General features: G+C 41.5%; 3 protein-coding genes across 12 annotated transcripts in view; all 3 read left to right on the forward strand.

Moving 5' to 3' along the window:
* Positions 1-2: 2 nt before the first annotated feature.
* On the forward strand, positions 3-5286 carry haus3 (HAUS augmin-like complex, subunit 3). 2 transcript variants are annotated; one of them, XM_046380555.1, is made up of 6 exons: positions 3-160; positions 1385-2442; positions 2562-2771; positions 3123-3355; positions 3502-3787; positions 4658-5286. In XM_046380555.1, exons 2-6 carry the CDS (start codon positions 1414-1416, stop codon positions 4883-4885), a joined length of 1986 nt encoding a protein of 661 aa, XP_046236511.1. In that variant the 5' UTR covers positions 3-160; positions 1385-1413; the 3' UTR covers positions 4886-5286. The 2 variants fall into 2 exon arrangements, with proteins under 2 accessions (XP_046236511.1, XP_046236512.1); XM_046380556.1 differs by having other exon boundaries at positions 3502-3736.
* On the forward strand, positions 4994-10219 carry LOC124055035. The gene is made up of 7 exons (XM_046381629.1): positions 4994-5101; positions 5482-5677; positions 5977-6073; positions 6422-6775; positions 7034-7100; positions 9429-9529; positions 10102-10219. The coding sequence occupies exons 2-7, from the start codon at positions 5545-5547 to the stop codon at positions 10217-10219; spliced, it is 870 nt and encodes a 289-aa protein (XP_046237585.1). The 5' UTR covers positions 4994-5101; positions 5482-5544.
* Positions 10220-11568: 1349 nt separating this feature from the next.
* The window catches only part of poln (polymerase (DNA directed) nu), a 71037-nt gene continuing 64326 nt past the window's right edge, over positions 11569-18279 (forward strand). For 7 of the 9 annotated variants that reach the window (XM_046380573.1, XM_046380575.1, XM_046380574.1 and 4 more), the window contains exons 1-8: positions 11569-12524; positions 12771-12940; positions 13135-13247; positions 13484-13620; positions 13872-13940; positions 14033-14093; positions 14236-14300; positions 17604-17687. In XM_046380573.1, the coding sequence (XP_046236529.1) occupies positions 11880-12524; positions 12771-12940; positions 13135-13247; positions 13484-13620; positions 13872-13940; positions 14033-14093; positions 14236-14300; positions 17604-17687 (1344 nt within the window). In that variant the 5' untranslated portion in view covers positions 11569-11879. Of the gene's footprint in view, positions 12525-12770; positions 12941-13134; positions 13248-13483; positions 13621-13871; positions 13941-14032; positions 14094-14235; positions 14301-17603; positions 17688-18279 lie in introns of those variants that run through there. The other 2 variants (XM_046380572.1, XM_046380580.1) reach the window with 2 other exon arrangements.

An 18279-nucleotide genomic window follows, 5' to 3' on the forward strand; every position in this document is an offset into this window, starting at 1 on the left:
TTACATCTGATTGGTTGGTAAGTCAAGCGCGACCTCTTACGTATGACGGAAAACGTCCCGTTGAGTCTGCGTGCCGACGTGCTTTCAGTTCGGTTGTTTGGCGCGGGCAGATAACTGGCTAGGACGGAGTGCTAACAAGACGCATTTCGTGAATAAAGTTGTAAGTATTGTCGAGACTGTTTGTTTGTTTTTTTTTAAAATGGGTCGACATGCTGACACGGGAAACACGTTTCATTTAACCTAACTGACAAGAGCCGTAGTTGTTAGCATGCTGGCTGCACGTTCGATGCATTAACTGACTAGGGTACCGCAGCTGTTTCCTAGCTAACGTTAGCTAACTAAACTTTGCTGTTGTCGCGGATCGGTTTGCAAGCTAGCTAAATACTAGCTAAACACAAAGCACTATTTAGCCTCATCCTTATTATCTGTCATAATACTTGCTTATTTTTAATGAATTTTTAATCGTTACCAATGTTTTTTCCGTATGTTTTCTAAGCGCACAGTGCACAATTAAATCATATATATTAAGATATATTTAAACAATTCTTTTTGTTATTAGTTCCATAGAGAATCTGAATCACTGTTGAGCTGGCAGAAGTGTTTGGATTTAGAGAGTTTTCACCCAGCTGTCAGTATTCTGCTGTCGGTACAATCAAATAATACTGCTCTTACCTTGATTAATGTTATCATGTTCAGATTTTGCATAAACTTTTTAGAGAGGTGTTGATTCAACTCCATTTTAGAGACTATTTATGGTGCGTTTGAACTGTATAGAATAGAAAACACTTTACTGTCATTGTACATGGTACAAAATTGAGGGGGGTATGTATCCTGAGTGATGTGTTCTGATGGTTTGTCCACACTCTGTTATAAATATGATGGACAGTATATTGGAAATATATCTCAGTATAATGTTTTGCACATTATTCACACATCAAATTGCTACTTCCACAATGACCACTGAATGGTCTCTCTCATTTTTTTAAACTGTCCACAGAAACTGATTCTAACTCTATAGAAGAAAATAACTCACCCTTTGACATCACTGATTTAATTGCTGCTGTTTATTTTGCATGCTTTGTGGTCACGCTCTCGCAATGTGATGTGTTAAAAAATAGTTTCATAATTGCATTAGTGAGCAGCAGTGTGTTTCAACTGCTGGATTACTTAAACAAAAGAAAGAAGAGCAGATGTGTGTCAGGCTTTATGTAGCTGATAAGATTTTTGAATGCCCGAATTATTCATCCATCCAAATCATGCAAATCATCTTTGGACCTGTCATGCCTTAAGAGACTTAGAATATGCTTATATACACTCACTCTCTTTGTATTGGTCTTCACCTTATTCTTCATAATCCACATTGTGCTCCTGTGTGACTGACTAGCACAATCACAAACGGAGTGCTGAACCACCATGTTAGACGGTGGCCAGTTTGTGGAGGCTCTGGGCCGTCTAGGTTATCCTGGTGCATCATCACTGAAAGCCTCTGAGTTCGACTGGCTGTTTGACTGTGCCCCGGAAAACCTTCAGTTCTTGCGCTTTGTCTGTCGGACCCTCAACCGGAGCAATGTTCTCACGACGGAGGAGGTGCGTGCTTTTCAGGAGCTACGAAAATCTGGCAAACCACTTCTGGATGAAGCAGCCTTGGAGGAGGTCCTTAAAACCATTGGATCTTCAAACGGGAGCAATGCAAACATTTGGGGGACCTCTTCTTCATCTTCATCCACTGTGTTTGCAGCTGAGGGGGATGTGACCACGGAGGACTTGGAGGCAGAACTCCAGGCCCTTCGTAAAGAAAAAGAGCTGAAGCAACGACGCTATAACAAGCTGCAGGTTGTGTCCACCTCCCGTGCGGATGTTGACCTACGACTCACTGCAGAGTTGGAGAGCGCTGCATGTAAGCTGAGGGAGGCCAGTGCTTCCATTGGGGCTGAGAATGCTGACACCAATGCTCTATTGCAAAACCTAACAGATGAAGTTAAAAATCTTGCATCACATCTCCCACTTCAGCCTGAAGCTAATCAAAAAGAAAAAGGAGAACATGTGGCATCATCAAACGCTTCTATCTCTGGAAGCCCCACTGTTCTGCTCTCTCAGCTATCCTTGGGCCCCTACCTGCATCAGGAGGAGCTCAACACTAAAACACTAACTGCTTTCGCTCAGAAACATTTCTTCCAGGGCATCTCTGACATTGTTGAGACTTCTTGCTTTGAGCGCTTCCAAGTCCTTGATCTCAGTTCTTGTGAAGATGGAGAGGAGGAAGGGAGTGAGCACAAAGGGAAAGACCAGGAGGAGCGAGTGGTGGAGCGCAGGAGGACGGAGATGGCCAGACTTCAGTGGGCTCATATTGTCGCCCAGCACCAACTGATGCAGGCCGCTGCTGAGGAGAAGAGTGTCAAGGCTGGACTGGACTGGCTGTCTGAGAAGGCTGCTCATACCAAGGTAAAGCAGATATAAATTATGTTGTTTTTTTGCTCTTGTTTAACTCTTCTAAGCCACGTCATTACTCTTTGACCTCTGCTCTTAAGCTCTCCTTCATATCTGTCTCTTCACTATATTAGAGCATTTCCACCTCTTCCTCACTGCATGTTCGTGAGGTTGTATCCAGGAAGGAGCTTCAGATGGTGGAAGCTGAGCTTGAGGCTCTGCTCCATGGACCAGTACCTGCTGCCCTAAGGGAATCAGCCAGACTACTTAATGTGCCGGTAGTGAAAGGAGACCTGGCTCTTCAACTGGCAAGGCAGGACTACTACACCTCCAGACAGGACCAGGTTAGTTAGTGATACCACCCATTTCATTCTTAGTTTTTCTGTTTTGTCTTGTCTTGCTTTAAAATAATCTCAGTGAGATACTTGGAGCTTACAAATATAGGAATGTTATTTATTTATATATATCTAAATCTATCTATATATATATATATATATATATATATATATATATATGATAGATCTATGGAGGAATAAATCACAGATAAAAGTCCTGGCTTTGATCTATGCATCAGCCATATTTAGAATCAGAATCATGCTTAAGACAGGGATCCACTGGCAACCCATCATTGTATGACAGTGGAAATAAAAAATTAATCACCAAAGTAAAATTAAGTTTATTTTTCTTTCTCTTAGGTACGAGACTACCTACTCCGCCAGAAGGCGTCATTTGACCTGGTGCACATGGCTCAGGAGACGGAGCTGAGGAGGTGGAAATTGTGTCTTCAGCAGCTAGGAGAATTAAACAGCAGACTGCTCAAGGAAGGTGAAGCAGCAACTCTCAGAATTGAGTCCCTGGCACATCCTGAACTGGTTATCAATCCCAAGCCCAACCCCATCATCAGCTGTAAGGATGTAGCCTTCAGCAGGTACGAAGACTTGAACTCTTTTTACCACAGCAATGCTGTGGTGCTATGTATGTTGCTTTGTGCCCATGAAACTCTTGGTCCTTCTTTAAATACAGGCCGCCTGACTTTGGAATATAATTCATTGTTGTATGCAACTCTTTCTTCAGACTGCTCCAGATCCTTGACCATGATTCATACCACTGTCGATCAGAGCCTTTTCGGACATATGAAGCATTGGACCACGCTGCTCATAACCTTGCAGGGAACCTCCAGGTCACGAGAGATGCCCTCGCTGGTGCCACCCGTGAGCTGCACTACACAGCTTCTCGTCTTTATGGTGACTGTGAGGCGCTGCACAGGGCAATGTACACAGAGCTCCAGCATCTGGTCTTAGGGCCACAGGTATGTCCAATGGCCATCACTGACCAGGAGCTGCTCTGCCCCAATGCACAGGTGGGTTTGTTTCCTTTTTATTTTATGCACAGTCATCTTGTTCAACTTTCAGAAGCGGTCCTTAATGTGAGTCGTTTTTTTTTTTATGACACTATGACACTATTGGTGAGAGAAGCTGGTAGCACAGCATGTTTTTCACATATATCACTGTCAAGACACACAGGTGGAGCACTGGATGATAAGTGGCTCAAGCTTGGCATGACCTCTTTTATGTCAGAAACAGTGTTGTGTGTATTTGTCTTCTCACCCTGCTTGCTTGAGAATATTCATATTTTCATTTTTATAGTTTTGAGACAGTTCCCAGCCATGTATGATCGTAAAAGAAACATCTTTGATCTTTGGATCCACGTTTTATATACCAACCGATAAATTGAGAAAATAATTGTCAGATTGATCAGTAATTTAGTATTTGTCTGTCACAGTTTCAGTCAAGATTTTTAAGTGCTAACAATACAACTGTAATTGTACACATACTTTTTCTTAAATGTGCATACAAATACTTAAGTAAGCAAATATTCTGAAAATTTAGGTCACAATAAGAAGTATATCTTTTTCTTCTTGCAACATGAAAAGGAAGATTAATTTATAAACCAGCACATTGAAATGAACATTGAATTAACACTCTTACCCAGGAGTTAGCTCAACTTTGTAAAAATAACTTTTCCAACTACATTATTTAAATTGTAAAATTTAATTTATATTGACTTGTTGTTTGTTATTTGACATCATCATATTTTTGCTTGTAAAATGATTAATTTTCTTGTTATTCGCATAAATCTACTTGCCATTATGCAGTTCACATGTGGGCTCATTTAACCAGTTGCTGATTAGATCTTTGTTCCTTTCTCATTCCTCTTCCTTTCTCTACAGGAGCTGACGTCAAAGCTAGTGGAAGCCGAGTCTCAGCTACAGAGTTTGCAGCATGTAATGCAAGAAATCATGGGGGAGGTTAAAGCCAAGCGTTCCCAGCTGGAGCGTAATTCCCTCCTCAGACGCGAGAGGGAATTATACGTCTACTTTCACTTGGATGCGCGGTTGCTGCAAAAAGTAGTGGAAGATCTAGAGGCCAAAATGGCTGCAAAGAGAGGGCAGCAGTAAATCCTGCCAGAAAGAATGAGGACCACTTCTGTGCCAAGGGAGACCACCTGTGTTATATAGTTTGAAGAGATCTGATCAGTACACTCTGTTTTTTCAGTGCAGGAGGTTTGCTAACTAAGCTCTACTCTGATACAAAACTTGCAGGAGACAGATGTTGGTCCCTTGAGTCTTCATTGACACATCTTTGCCACTCAACTTGGGATAAATTCTAACTGTGTAAGAGCAGTGCTGCTCATTTGATGATTAACATTCGTTTACATGTGCTCGTTTTCAATAATTGACACATAAATTAAGAGAAGAATTTTGGAACTTACTGCTGTGTCTCACAATTTTCTGAAATGTCCTTGTTTCATTTTTGTTACAAGTCATCTTATAAATAAAATAAAATGTCTGTTGTTTTGAAGGTTTTGTGGGGCTTTTTTTTCTTTTTAATTGAAGTTTGTTGAAGTTTATTTCTGGAGGGTTAGCAGGATACTTGTTATCTGCCGTGCTGATGACCTTAGTCGACGGTTCTGCACATTGGATGTGTTTCTGAGATGCCAGTTTGACTTGGGTCTGTTTGTAACTGACCTTACTCTCCCCTTTGTCCTATTTAGGCCACTGACAGTTGAAGAGTAAGAGATCGTCAGGTAGAGAGTAGGCTTTCTGACGGGGAGAAGATGGAGCAGTCTAGCAGCGGGTTGTACTCGGGACCTCTGTCTCAGGCGGCTCAGAAGATACTGGCTGTTCTACGGGCCCAGAATCTGTGTCCAGGCAGACGCAACTACAACTATTCATACAATCACAGGCAAAGTCAGTAAAGCAAAAACATAGACAGTCTTACTTGAGCTTTCTGCAGTATATTATCACAAAAAAGAATCTAGGAATTCATGCACAAAAGCCCATGCATATGAAAATGTTTCCCTTCACTGTGTGGGCATATGCTAATTGTATTAAGTATTAATGATCCATAATGTAGAATTGACAGGTTGGACTGGTTTTCTATGTTTTCTATCTTGCTTCTCAGTTAGAAATTACATTTAAGTTTTATATGCTTTAGCTTTGTAGTTCTCCCAGAGATTTGTGGTTTTCTTTTTTGCTTGTGTATGTAGCAGTGGGGAGGCTTTATGGCAGCCAGAGGGAGCTTTTAGCTCAGAGCAGCTGGAGCTCAAGTCAGGAGGAGGAGGAGGAGAGCAGACGCACAGACCGGTAAGCCAGGTTAAGTAGAGGTGACACAAATATGAAACGTGCACTTATGCTTTGTTAGAGTATCCTTTTTATAACTAATATTTGAGTCCAGTCAGAATTACATTATGTAACTTAGCAGATTGGGGTGGAAGCATCTTGGCCTACACAGTGACACCTGCAGTTTTAAAGCAGAAATTTAGCATAAGCTAGGGTAAAATGGCACACTAGATTTTAAACTGTAGTAGGTGTAATTGTATGGTCACACTGTTGAATTTTATATACTTAAGCAATAATATAATCCTAAATATATTTAATGCAAGTGTGAAACAGAAAAGTAAAAGAAATCCCTTTGCCAATATTCTGGTTCAGACCGTGGTCCACGCCACAGGTGCCCTCTCTTTTCACCTCCAACCAGTGGCAGAGCTTTCAGACTGCACCCTGCCATCAGTCCTCACAGACACCAGACGGTTCCCTGTCATCCCCGGGCTCCTCCTGCTGGGATTCCTCACTCCAAAGGCAGCCATCTCAGATGGAAGCCTATTATCAGTGCTCACAGATATATGCCCACAGAACGTACTCTAAACCCCCTGCTTACCCATGCAGCCAGTCTTTGCCTTCTGCTCAGCCTGAGACAGTAGCACCTTCCTCCCATAGTGACAGATACACCAAATCCCTCCAAATACCAGAGAGACCTTTTGAACATGAAGCTACACTATGGAGAAAGTAAGTAGCCAGAGGAATGGGGACAGTATTTTATGTTATTGTAGTTAAATCTGCTGATGTGTATAGAAGTATAACGTATTTGAGAGTATTGAGAAATTTTTAGGGGCTACAGCACCTCTAATTTGCCGTTTTCTTTACTTTGGATAACTTTGGAAAAGCCACCTGATGTTTAGCATGTATTTATGATTACGTTGCTGGGTTTGTGAATGCAAAGCATGAATTACAAATTTAGCACAGCCTGTCTCTTCACTCTCATAGCTCCACTGAAGAAATCAGGCCGTCTTTCATCCTGAATCTCTCTCCAGATGACAACGTCACTGATGAGGTATTGTTCCCCACAGTGGAGCAACCTAATACCTACGAAGATGAGCCTGCTTTGGCTTGTCACCCAGTTTCATCCTGCCTCAAAATAAACGAAGAGACAGATAACAACATAGCAGGTGCACAGAAAGAAAGTAAAGTTACAGAACGCTGGAACATTCTCAGAAACGAACCTGAAGACATTGAAGGTTCAGACAGTCAAGCACAGTGCAAGCTTCCTATATCCAACCCTGCTGAAGAGGCTGCTAGTGTAGGAGAAGATGTTGGTGTACTGTATCAGCAACCAGAGTCTGAAACAAGCAAACCTGGAAGGATGCATCTACCACTCAGTGGCTCTGTAATAAGACAGGATGCCTGCAGGGATGCACATTCAGCCAAGCTGATGAGGACTGTATGTTGGCAGGAAGAAGCAGAGCCGATAGTGGATTCAGAAATGGCTGAGGCATGTGCAGGCCAAATGTCAAACCCAGGATTTGAAATGCAGGATGGAGAAAATGGAATTATGTGGAAAGAGAGAGAATATAGGGTTTCAGCCCTGCTAATGACGAAAGAATCAGCCAATGAAATGAAAGGAATCCAGCTCACAGAAACCAATAGGAACACTAATTTAGAGAGGAATTTGAACTTATCTACAATTAGAGACAAAATCTTTGACTGTGATGCCAAAGGAGAAAAGTTTGGGGAGAAAGAAGACAATACATTTGAGTACAGAGTTAATACACCTGAAATCAAAGAACTTGATCAGTCACCTGGCAGTGAGAATAAAGAGGAAGGTTGTGCCGGCAGTCCAAAAAAGATCTCAATATGTTTAGAAAGGGAAGGCAATAAGGTGAACCAAGCTGAAAATACCCAGGGCATGAAGCACCACTCAGAAAACTCACTGGTGCAGCCTGAGTTTAAGTTAGTCTTGGGTGACAACACAGCTGATAACCTGGAGAGAATCTCAGAAGAAAGAGTAGATGCGATGGAGGTCAGATTGGAAGTGGAAACAGAGAACAGGACAAAAACTGGCAGTAACACCAGCACAGAAGAAGATAAGATGGAGGCAGACCTGCACCTTTGTTCTGGTGTCCAACTAAGACAGAAACAGTGTGAGACAGATTATAGAGAAGCCAGTGAGTTACCTGACTACACTGTCTCAGGGGAGAGGGGGAGAGACAGAGATGAGTGTACATCTACAGGTAAGGACATGATGGGCCTCATTTATAATATTGTTTTGTCCTGCCTTCTTGGTTTATTTATTTTTTTGGTCTTCTTAAACTTGGACATGTAGTAATTGTCCTAATATCCAGACAGTGAGAGATCATACATCAAGAAAATCGGCATTGTACTGTCAAGATTACATCATGTTGAATTTCATCTTGTAATTTGGTGGTGACTGCAGATTATGCACATTGTACATTAATCTATCTTTCCACTGTGATTGAACTGAAAATGTGCAGTTTATAGAATTTACCACTGGAGAGTGCTAGAGCATTTTCTATATGTGTGGTTCTGCACAAATACAGTCGTAAACACCCTCCAAGAATACACAACGATCTATTTTTGTTGTTAGCAAACCCCAGTAAGAACTCACTGAGCCACTGGGTCTCTTTGAACAGCTAAACAATTATGAAGGTTATTTATTTAAAGGGAGAATTGTCAAAGTCAGAGTCCCTGAGATATCAAATTAATTAGGTGAGGTCTGCGGAATTTCTGATTTTAAGTATGGAACCAGAAAACATGCTACTACATAAAAGCCTATAAAGGTACACTTAAAGTCAAATGTGTACAAATCTCATAGGAAGCGATAAATTTAAATTAAACTACTGGGGACCTTTTTGAGTGCCAGTTGATTTAAAAAAATACTACTAGAGGGTGCTGAAGTATTTCAAGTGATGTCAAACACTTCCTGGTGGCTTTCAGCCATCTTTCTACCATTGCAGTGTCAGTGATGACAGAGCAGTGCTGAGGCGACTCAGTACTGACAAGGAATGTTGTGTGCCTGCTCACATTACAGCTGCAGGAAGGGAGTCTGAGTCTGAGCTGTTGAGACAATGCTGAGTCAACTCACACACACACACACAATGCCCACATAAACAAGTTGAAAGTTGTGTTATAACAAAATGTCAATTTGATCTTAGCTGGGATTTCTAGTGCTGGCTGGCCTTGTCCTGTCACACAATGCTGACATCACACACACCCTGTGGAAGTGCTGTTACATGCTTACTCAAACACACACTTATGTCACATAGGGAACTAACTAATTGAGGATGTGTCTGGAACTTTCTCAGAAATGAACCTGAAAAGTGATGATCTAATAAAAAATATGCTCTCACTTCCTCCCACTCAGGTAGAGGAAGTGTTTCCATGCCAACGTTGTCCCAGAAGAGCAGGGCAAAAAGGTCAGGGTTTAGAGCTCCCTGTCTCCACCAGCACAATGACAACATACAAGTGAGTCTCTATGGAACAAGTTTGTTGCCAAGAACTATTTTAGAACTTTTATGCTTTACGGGATGCAGTACATAACATCAGCAAGTTCGGAGGACAGGAGATAAAAAACTTAAGTTGCATTCCAAGATGTCTAATTGTAACAAAGTCCACTGTGCTTAGACACTAAGCAAAGTGTCTAAGCGAAGACACTTAGCTGCTTTCAAAAGGATTAGTTTGTTCCCCAGCGCACATAGAAATCAATCTGGATTGTGTGAAATGGGGTGTCGTCAGCAGTATTGCAGTATGCTGACAAGTGATAGCTCCCCAATGAGTCGTAACATTCAAAAAAAAGTCCTGACAAAGTATTCCACAATACATATTGCAGAAAAAGGAGAGAAGAGAAAGTGAAAGAACTGTTAGGGGGAAAAAAGTGAGATGGAAAGCTGTTGTGAGAGAAGGAGTGGGTGAGACTGAACATTGGCGGAGGAGAGAAATAGAAGGAGGTGGAGGGCTTCGATATATTGCTACAGTCAGCAGCAGACTCACCACCTCTCCCTCTTTTTCCTCATTCATCCTCTTACACTCTCCTGCAGTGCTGGGCCATGGGCCATGGCCAGCACCGTGGGGGGTGGGGTGGTCATGACTTTGTCAGCAGGAAATGGTTCTGTTTACAGGCAGGTAAATGAGGAAGACTCTCCTCGGGGAGCTTAATCACCAGGAATTCCTACCTACCAAGGTGTCTGCTGACGACTGTGCAGAATTATGTGCATGCACAAACTCACACATGGTCTGAAAGATTCAAGATTTCTATTTGCCACTTGTGCACAAACAGACAGTCACTTAGGAATTCTGGTGCAGGGCTCTCTTGGAGTCAAGTAAATTAAAAGGAAAAGATAAGGTACATCTAAAATTAGAAAGTGCTTAAAACACTATACAAGAAATATTAAAAAGAAAGAAAATATATAATAAAATGAAATAGAGATATAATAAATAAATGATATAATTATGAATGCTGCAACTGAAGTATGAATATTGCACATATTATTGCACATGAGAGGTATAATGAGGTAGTGAGGGGTTATTGCATTTTCTACATTGCACACTGCTCATTCCCAGCATCTCTTACCTAGATTTCAAAGGACACAAATGCACATGAACACACTCTGCTTTTGCATAAACAGAGATGAGAGTTAGGTGCATAAATAATGGAGATGTTTTTTTGAAGATGATGGGAAGGTTACATGGAGGTGAATGAGTACTTTTGGGAGAATGGATGAAATTTTTGTCCATCTTGTTTCTCACCTTTTTACCACTTTACCTTTATTCTCATGCTTGTGCTTCTCCACTTCGATCTGAGCAATTCTCTTGGGTAAAAGTCTCATGTTTTACATTTTGGTAATATGTGTGCTTTTCTGTCAAATCAAGCCATATTTGGTATTTATTTTGACTTCTATCACTTGCACCTCTCACATGACTCAGCATACAGTAACACACTCACGTTACTGTATGCTGTGTTGTGTATTCCATTCATACATATACAGCTCAGACCATAAACTGACCATAAACTGTCAGGTTTGTTCTTTAAGCCAATTCAAAACTAAATGGATAGTGTCAAATATTCATTATCATCCAGCCAACACAAACTCTTTTCTTCATGAAAAATAAATCATATGAATGGTTGTGACTGAGTGACACTACTTCAGGCAGGCTGTCAGACAGAGACTGTCTTGGCTGTCTGTGTTTTTGTCTGGGACACAGTGCTGAGGGCTGAATGTGTGCAACAGTCCTTTCATCACATCCTCTTTTTTTTCTTTTTTCCTGCTTGTCTGATTTCCCTTTTTACTTCATGTTCACCCACCTGCTCATCTGTTTACTCTCTCAGCTTTCATTCTCTCTTTCACAAATTTTGTATTATCCAACTAGATGCAGAGCATGGATGAGAGTAATTCAATAAGGCGTGCATTCTTCTCTGTGTCAAGGCTAATTATGTGCAAGTAGAAAATTTAACTTAATTCTGTAGAATTTTCTTCGCTATTATGTATTGATTTTCTTTGCAACAAAACTAACACAGACAGCAAGATTCTGTTTTCATGTGTCTTGTGATGTTGCAGAGACTATTCTTGGCTTGCCTCCTCTCTGTTTCCTTTTTCCCTGTCTGACTGCACATTGTTCACCTTTTCTCTTTCTGTAGACTGCCGATGGAAGTATCAGAAGGAGCAGCTCAAGTGTAGTGCTTGCCCCAACAAGAACTCTTGTTGCTGGACTAAGCTCAACCTTGAAACAGAACTTGACTCCTACTGCTATAAAAGGAAGCAAAAAAATTGAAAACTTCAACCGTACAGCTTCTCTAACTCTTTTACATCCTCCTCGCATGATCCCCTCATTCCCCTTAAAGAGGAAGCATGAAGTACTTGAGCACCAAAATGCTCACCTTCCTCCCAAAATCTGTCGGCATTTTCCTAAATGGAAGCCACCTCATTGCTCCCAAAAAAAGGCAGGGGAAGGAGGAGTTAATGATCTGAACACAGCCAGGCCCAAAACTTCCATCCCTGAACTCCCAGCTCTACCTCCAGAGCCACAGACTGAAGTCAGTCCTTCACATAAAACAGGGGTAGTTTTAGAGGTACATAAAGACCTGTATGCCTCAAATCCCACCAGACAAATTCTGCAGAGCAAGATGAAAGAAGAGTGCTGTGACTTGGCTAAAAATGCTTCAAAACAGACCCCATCTTCTTCGAACTGCAGACCACTGAAACACAAGCAGGCCAAATGTGGGCCTGACCAGGGAACAAATGGGCCAAAGATATCCCATGAGGATGCTAATGGTGGTAAACCCCAGCACCAATCCGGAGCTGGCTGCCTAAACGCAATCCTGACATCTGACCGCAGAGTAAAAGATTCTGAGAAGCTGAACCCGGAAGAGAAGACGGAAATCCTTGAGAAGGCTGGAAAGGCTAAGGCACTTGTGCTTACCCTGGTGCACCGAAATGGAACAACTCAATTAGACCCACAACAGGTGAGTAGAGCTGGCTGACAAGCTTGAAAGCTTTGACATGCTTCAAATAGGTACATTGAAAGTAATATTGAAATTAAAATAATAAATAATAAAATAATTGTTTCAGTTTCGCTTTGCATTTGTAAAGGAACAACGACTCTAGCTGCCCCAGTTGTTATAATATTAGTGAAAACTGTATACTCTTGTGACTTACTGCTTCATTAACCATTTACACATCTTAAATTCCCTCTCTGACCCTTTATATAGAAACTCTCTTCACCAGTGTGTGGCCTCCTCGTGCTGATGAAGAACAATCTCGACTGCAGCACACCAGAGGACTCACTCGGGCCAAATGACTGTCTGGTCTACTTAAAACTAGAGCACACACCTGCACGGGCCCTGCAACACACACACCAGAGTCAAGGGCTCTTTACCAGGTCTGTGCGTGTGTACAAGTGTTTACAGGAGGGAGATGTAAGAATGAATAAGGTGATGATTCTGAATTGCAAAGTGTGAGAGTACAGTACATCCATTAGTGCTTTTGCGTCCCTCAACAAAAGAGGCTCGTCTGTGTTTGTGTGTTATGCTTATTTAGTTTTAGAATTGAAGAATGTGTGTCTGTGTCCCATAGAGATATGCTGCTACAGGTGCTATCAGGATCTCAACTGGTGGTGTGCTATAAAGCTAAGGATTTGCTTCGCACAGCTCTCCAGTGTTACAGACGAGATCTCAGCTGGAAACAAGGCAGAACACACATATATAAATGCACATACACACAGAGACATACTTATATCCTTGACAAAAACAGCAGCTTAAGATATCTTAATTACAGGGATTTCACTAATTACAACATGCTGAAGTCTACAAAAATGTCTTGCCAGTCTCTCATCAGTATTTAGTACATCATACTGAATACTGCTCAATATCATAAAGAGCTGTGCTCTCTCTCTCTCTCTCTCTTTCTCTCTTTCTCTTTTCAGTGGCAGGCTGTCAAATCCAGGACCCACAGGTGTCAGGGTGGCTACTGGATCCTGCAAATCCCTCCTCTTGCTACCAGGACCTTCTCAACAAACACTGTAAAAGACCTCTTGCAAAGCCTGTTTTTGGTACCAAGAAGGTTAGTCAAGATGCTGATGTCTGGATCCACAGAGAAAATGAAAATAGAAAGAAATCTTTGTTGTCTGCTTATGTGGAAATTGGTCTTTTGCTTCAAGGCAATGCAGTGTAATAACAATACTCTGTGGTATATGGAATGCGTGCTCTTCCCTGAACACAAGGAAGAAGTGAATTCAAAATTGTATTTTCAGAAAGGATCTTCCTCCCCACTTACTTACTCTCTTTTTCTCATTATGTTTGTCTCACTTTCAGATTTCCCAGGTCATCTCAGGTCTCTGTTCACTCTACTGTCTGAACATGGAGCTATGCTCTAAACTACAGGTTAGTTGTCATGCACACACATACTAATAGTTACCTGTACATACAGCATAGACATGCAATACATTACCTAACCTGGCTGTTTGTGTGCGTAGAGCCAGGGGCTGTGGGAGCTGTACTCAGACATGGAGCTGAACATGATCTCTGTTCTGGCAGGTGACAGCCACTTTTTTCTTTAAGTGGACATTGAGGACGTTCATAGTTTTTTCATTCTGATACATTCAAATCAGATTTTTACAGTCCTAATAATCGTCTCTTAGTAGTAGACAATTCATTATATCATTATACCTGGTTTCAGCCATGGAGAGCCATCGCATCCATGTGGACAAGGAAGCTCTGAAAAGAACTTCAGATCTGCTGGGGGTAAGTAAGTAAGCATGTAATAAACCTTCATTTCACTGGCTTGTTCTAAGGGAAATGCTGCAGCAGCACAGGGCTGCACAAGTCAAACAAACAGACTTGTGCTCTTCCAGTTCAGGGTAATGGTGATGGGGTTTTCAGATAAAAGTGTGTCAGTGCTTAGCTAGTATTTTAAACAGCAACATTCTGGATGATGTTGCAACTAGAACTGTTCTACACCAAGAAAGCACACAGCAAGGTTTTTAAATATGCAATCTTTCTAGATCATCTTTCTGTATATTTACCCTTCTTTCTTTCCATTTCACTTTTAGACATTGTGTATGTCTGGAAAGAAAGCACATAGAGGAAAACCTATTGCAGTTATGATATTAAAACTCTTGTCTTGAAAGGGAAGATGTGTTGGAATCCTATGTAATGGCTTCCATTTGTTTATGTCAAGTCGAAGTAATGAATGCGCACCCTTCAAAACATAGTTCTGGCTAGCCTGTGTGTAGGTGCAATGTTCAGGGTCAGCTCAGATTTGTACTGCATCACTCTTACCTGATTGCATTTTCGACTGGCTGCCGAACCACAGCACATTCGACAGCTGCTGTATTAATACAAATGGGAGCAAAAGAGTGGGAGGATAAAAGAAACAGAAGGGGGGGGGAAGAACCTGAGAATAAAAGGAAAATAAAATTTTTCTTTTCCTTCCTCTGGGTAGGATTAGTGATGTGGGTGGACATCCTCTGGGGGCCTGTCCTGTTTACATGTAGATAAAACGCAGTCTCAGAGACAACACTTGAGAGAGTGATCACAGACACCCAAAGACAGACGTAGAGATGCTATGGACACGTGCCTGCAGAAGAATGCACAAGTTTTTGAATCACACAGATGCATTTTCAAACCCACTTACAGCTCTTGAAAGCACCAGCAGGGGTGTTGTTGTGGAGACAGTTTTTGGTATCTTGCCGTGTTACTATAAATAGGATGGAGAGTCTGTCTTTTTCCTTCAAGAGGCTGTGCTGCAGGAAGGAACATCACTGCCTGCCTCTGCCAGTGTGTGCGTGCGCACACACACACACACACACAGGATTTCAACACAGTAGAGCAACATTTTGAGATTATTGCATTTCATCAAATGTTTTCAGTGTGAGCTTGAGGTAATGGATGTTTACAAGATCTAAATTGTGATAGTGATGTCTCAGAAAGACAGAAAGAATGATAGTCCTGCTGAACTCTAATAATGCTGCCTGGGAAGACAAAAGACCATACAAGCATGTTTGTGAAGTCTGACCTGACAGACAGGAGGGATCCTCCGTTTGGTGTTCAGACAGGTGAACTGACAGCTCAGATAAAACGAAATCCAACACGACAGAGTGGGACAAGCATGTATTACAAAAAACAGAAGCCCAGCTCTGCAGCAGTCTACAAAACCTTCAGTGCCTCAGTGTGTGTGGCAGACACAGTACTAAGGGGCTGGCATCCAATATTGATGAGGCAGTCTGGAGCTAGCTCTGGGCTAAGAGTGAGAAAGAGAGATAGAAAAGTACATATTCTGGGAATTTTGGTACACGTCTGGCAGCCTTTTCTTTCTCTTTTTTTATCTGTCCCCTCTCTCTCCTCCGTTGTTATTTCTGCCAGTGTGGCTCCTCTTGCTCCTGCCCATTGTGCTGTCACGCTCTGTCTGTCAATCAGTCTCCCTCTCCTGACTGATGTCAGTTTGTTTAAAATGCCATTTTTCATCACTGTCCAGCCACAGCATTCCCTGCAGCTGCCCAGGCCTCACCTGTTTCTGGCATCCTTTTCTCATCCACAAAGTGTTTGCATCACATTTCAACTTTATGTGAACCCTTTATTTCCCAGATTTTTGACACCACTCCCACATCTGTGTTTTCATCTTTCTGCCACTTTCTGCCTCCCATTTCATCACTGCACCTCCCCCACCTTTTTTTCTATTCTTGTGCCTGTTTCTCTTCCCTCGTTCTCTTCTCCTCCTGTCAAGTTGTTAGGACGTGTTTTCTACTTCAGTCAGGCTTGTAATGAGCTGCTGGTGTGTGGGTGTCACCCCAGTCATAAAAAACACAACAAAAACCAAAAATGTTCATGTTCAGGCTGCATTTTGTATGAGCAGGAGTTCTTAGAACTTTCTCCCTCATTTACTCCTCTTTGTCTTCCTCTTTTACTTTTCATCATTATGTCAATCTCCCTGGGACCCAGCCTCTCAGCCCTCCTGCCCATCAACCTGTATTTGTCAAGTGCCTCTACCTTTCACACTCTTATATCAGTCTATTTTACTTCTCATACTCCCTCTCCTTTTTGCCTCTTTACCATTCCACTTTCCTTTTCATCCTTCGTCATAGCCTCCCTTTCCTCGTCTCTTTCTTTCATTCTTTCTCCTCTCTCCTGATTTGTGTCTCTTAACTTCATCTCTCTCTCTCTGGCTGAGTTTATCATGCTGTCTGTGTCTACCATCCTGCGAAGCAAAGTTCATTTTGCGTATGTCTGGGTTGTCAGCAGTCATTAAACCTGTCTGGCTGTCTGTGCATTAAGGGCTTAGAATGTGTGACAGCAAATGAGTTTGTTTCTGTGGCTGATTGCATCTTCATGTTGTATATAAATACAGATTTTGTCTACAAGTTTTGTCTTGTACATTTTAACAGTTCTCTCCTCAAATAACCTCCAGTTTTCACTACAGGGTTCATAAACAGGTCTGGAAAATGTGATAATGATAATTTACTCATCTTGAGCAGTGGCAGAAATGAGGTGTTCAGTCATATTGGGCATAAATGCACTGCTGTCTACTGACATTTTTATTGGCTTTATATCCACTGAGGGAGGGACTGGCTAATCTGAAGAAACTCTGAAGATATGACATCTTATAATGGAATGAAATTACCTTCCCCTTAATTAACAGCATCTTGTTAGAAAGTAAATTATTAATATCATATTCTTATTATGCATCCTTATTATATTATTTATAATTATGTATAATGTTGAGGGAAAAAAACGGTCGGTGAATTACTGATTGCTAAATGTTAAAAATTCTTTTGTTATTGAAGACTTTAAATCTACACATGTACACTGACTTTACAGTAAGGATAAACTGCTACCCAGTACATCCTCAGAGCAGCAAATCAGACTGTGTTAAGTTCTTAACATGTGATCCAGGTGAAATTGTTCTCCTGGGTTAGCAATCCCGCAGGAAATCAGCCACTAATGTTGTATAACAACAAAGACCTGTTAGAGGTGTGGGTACTGTTAATGCAGTTAATATTTGTTGTATTGCTTGTATTATTTTATAATACACCTCCCTCTCTTTGTCAGACTAAGATGAAGCAGTTGGAGCAGGAGGCCCACCGAGCAGCTGGACAAACATTCCTGGTCACCAGCAGCACTCAGCTACGAACAGTGTGTACCATTACATGTGTATCTGTGTGTTGTGTACAAGCAGTCATGTCTGCTTGTTTTATTTTAACTTTTTGTAATAGTGTGTGAACATTCCTGCATGTTGTTTTGTCAGTATTACCAAAGCCTTTAACAGAAAAAATGTGAAATTTGGTCATGACACACTAATAGACAAAAATATTGGGATGGGGCTGTTTTGCAGGGGTTGGGCTCAGCCCAGAGCCCTGACCTCAACCCCATCCAACACCTTTGGGATGACTTGAAATGGAGATTGTGAGTGAAGCCTTTCGGTGCAACATCAGTGTCTGACCTCACAAATGCTCTACTGCATGAATAGGCAAAAATTCCCACAGAAACACAAAATCTTGTGGGAAAGCCTTCACAGAAGAGTGAAAGTTGTTATAGCTGTCCCTGTTGGTGTAATGGACATGTGCCCCAATACTTTTGCCTATACTGTGTATTTATAGCATTTCCTCGTTCTGTATGATGTTTGTGTGTTAAAATATGTATGTATGTATGTATGTATGTATATATGTATGTATATGTGCATATGTTTTGTACATGAGTGTTTTCTGTGTTGTGGATGTGTTTCAGT

This window comes from Scatophagus argus, chromosome 23 (genome assembly GCF_020382885.2).
Source record: "Scatophagus argus isolate fScaArg1 chromosome 23, fScaArg1.pri, whole genome shotgun sequence".
NCBI lineage: Eukaryota > Metazoa > Chordata > Actinopteri > Scatophagidae > Scatophagus > Scatophagus argus.

Excerpts from the sequence above, each read along its gene's own strand:
- haus3 (XM_046380555.1), top strand. The coding sequence starts at position 1,414 with ATGTTAGACGGTGGCCAGTTTGTGGAGGCTCTGGGCCGTCTAGGTTAT. Across the intron at positions 2,443-2,561 it reads AGAAGGCTGCTCATACCAAG|AGCATTTCCACCTCTTCCTC; the intron begins GTAAAGCAGATA and ends TCACTATATTAG. Across the intron at positions 3,788-4,657 it reads TGCTCTGCCCCAATGCACAG|GAGCTGACGTCAAAGCTAGT; the intron begins GTGGGTTTGTTT and ends CTTTCTCTACAG.
- LOC124055035 (XM_046381629.1), top strand. The coding sequence starts at position 5,545 with ATGGAGCAGTCTAGCAGCGGGTTGTACTCGGGACCTCTGTCTCAGGCG. Across the intron at positions 5,678-5,976 it reads TTCATACAATCACAGGCAAA|CAGTGGGGAGGCTTTATGGC; the intron begins GTCAGTAAAGCA and ends TTGTGTATGTAG. Across the intron at positions 6,074-6,421 it reads GAGAGCAGACGCACAGACCG|ACCGTGGTCCACGCCACAGG; the intron begins GTAAGCCAGGTT and ends ATTCTGGTTCAG.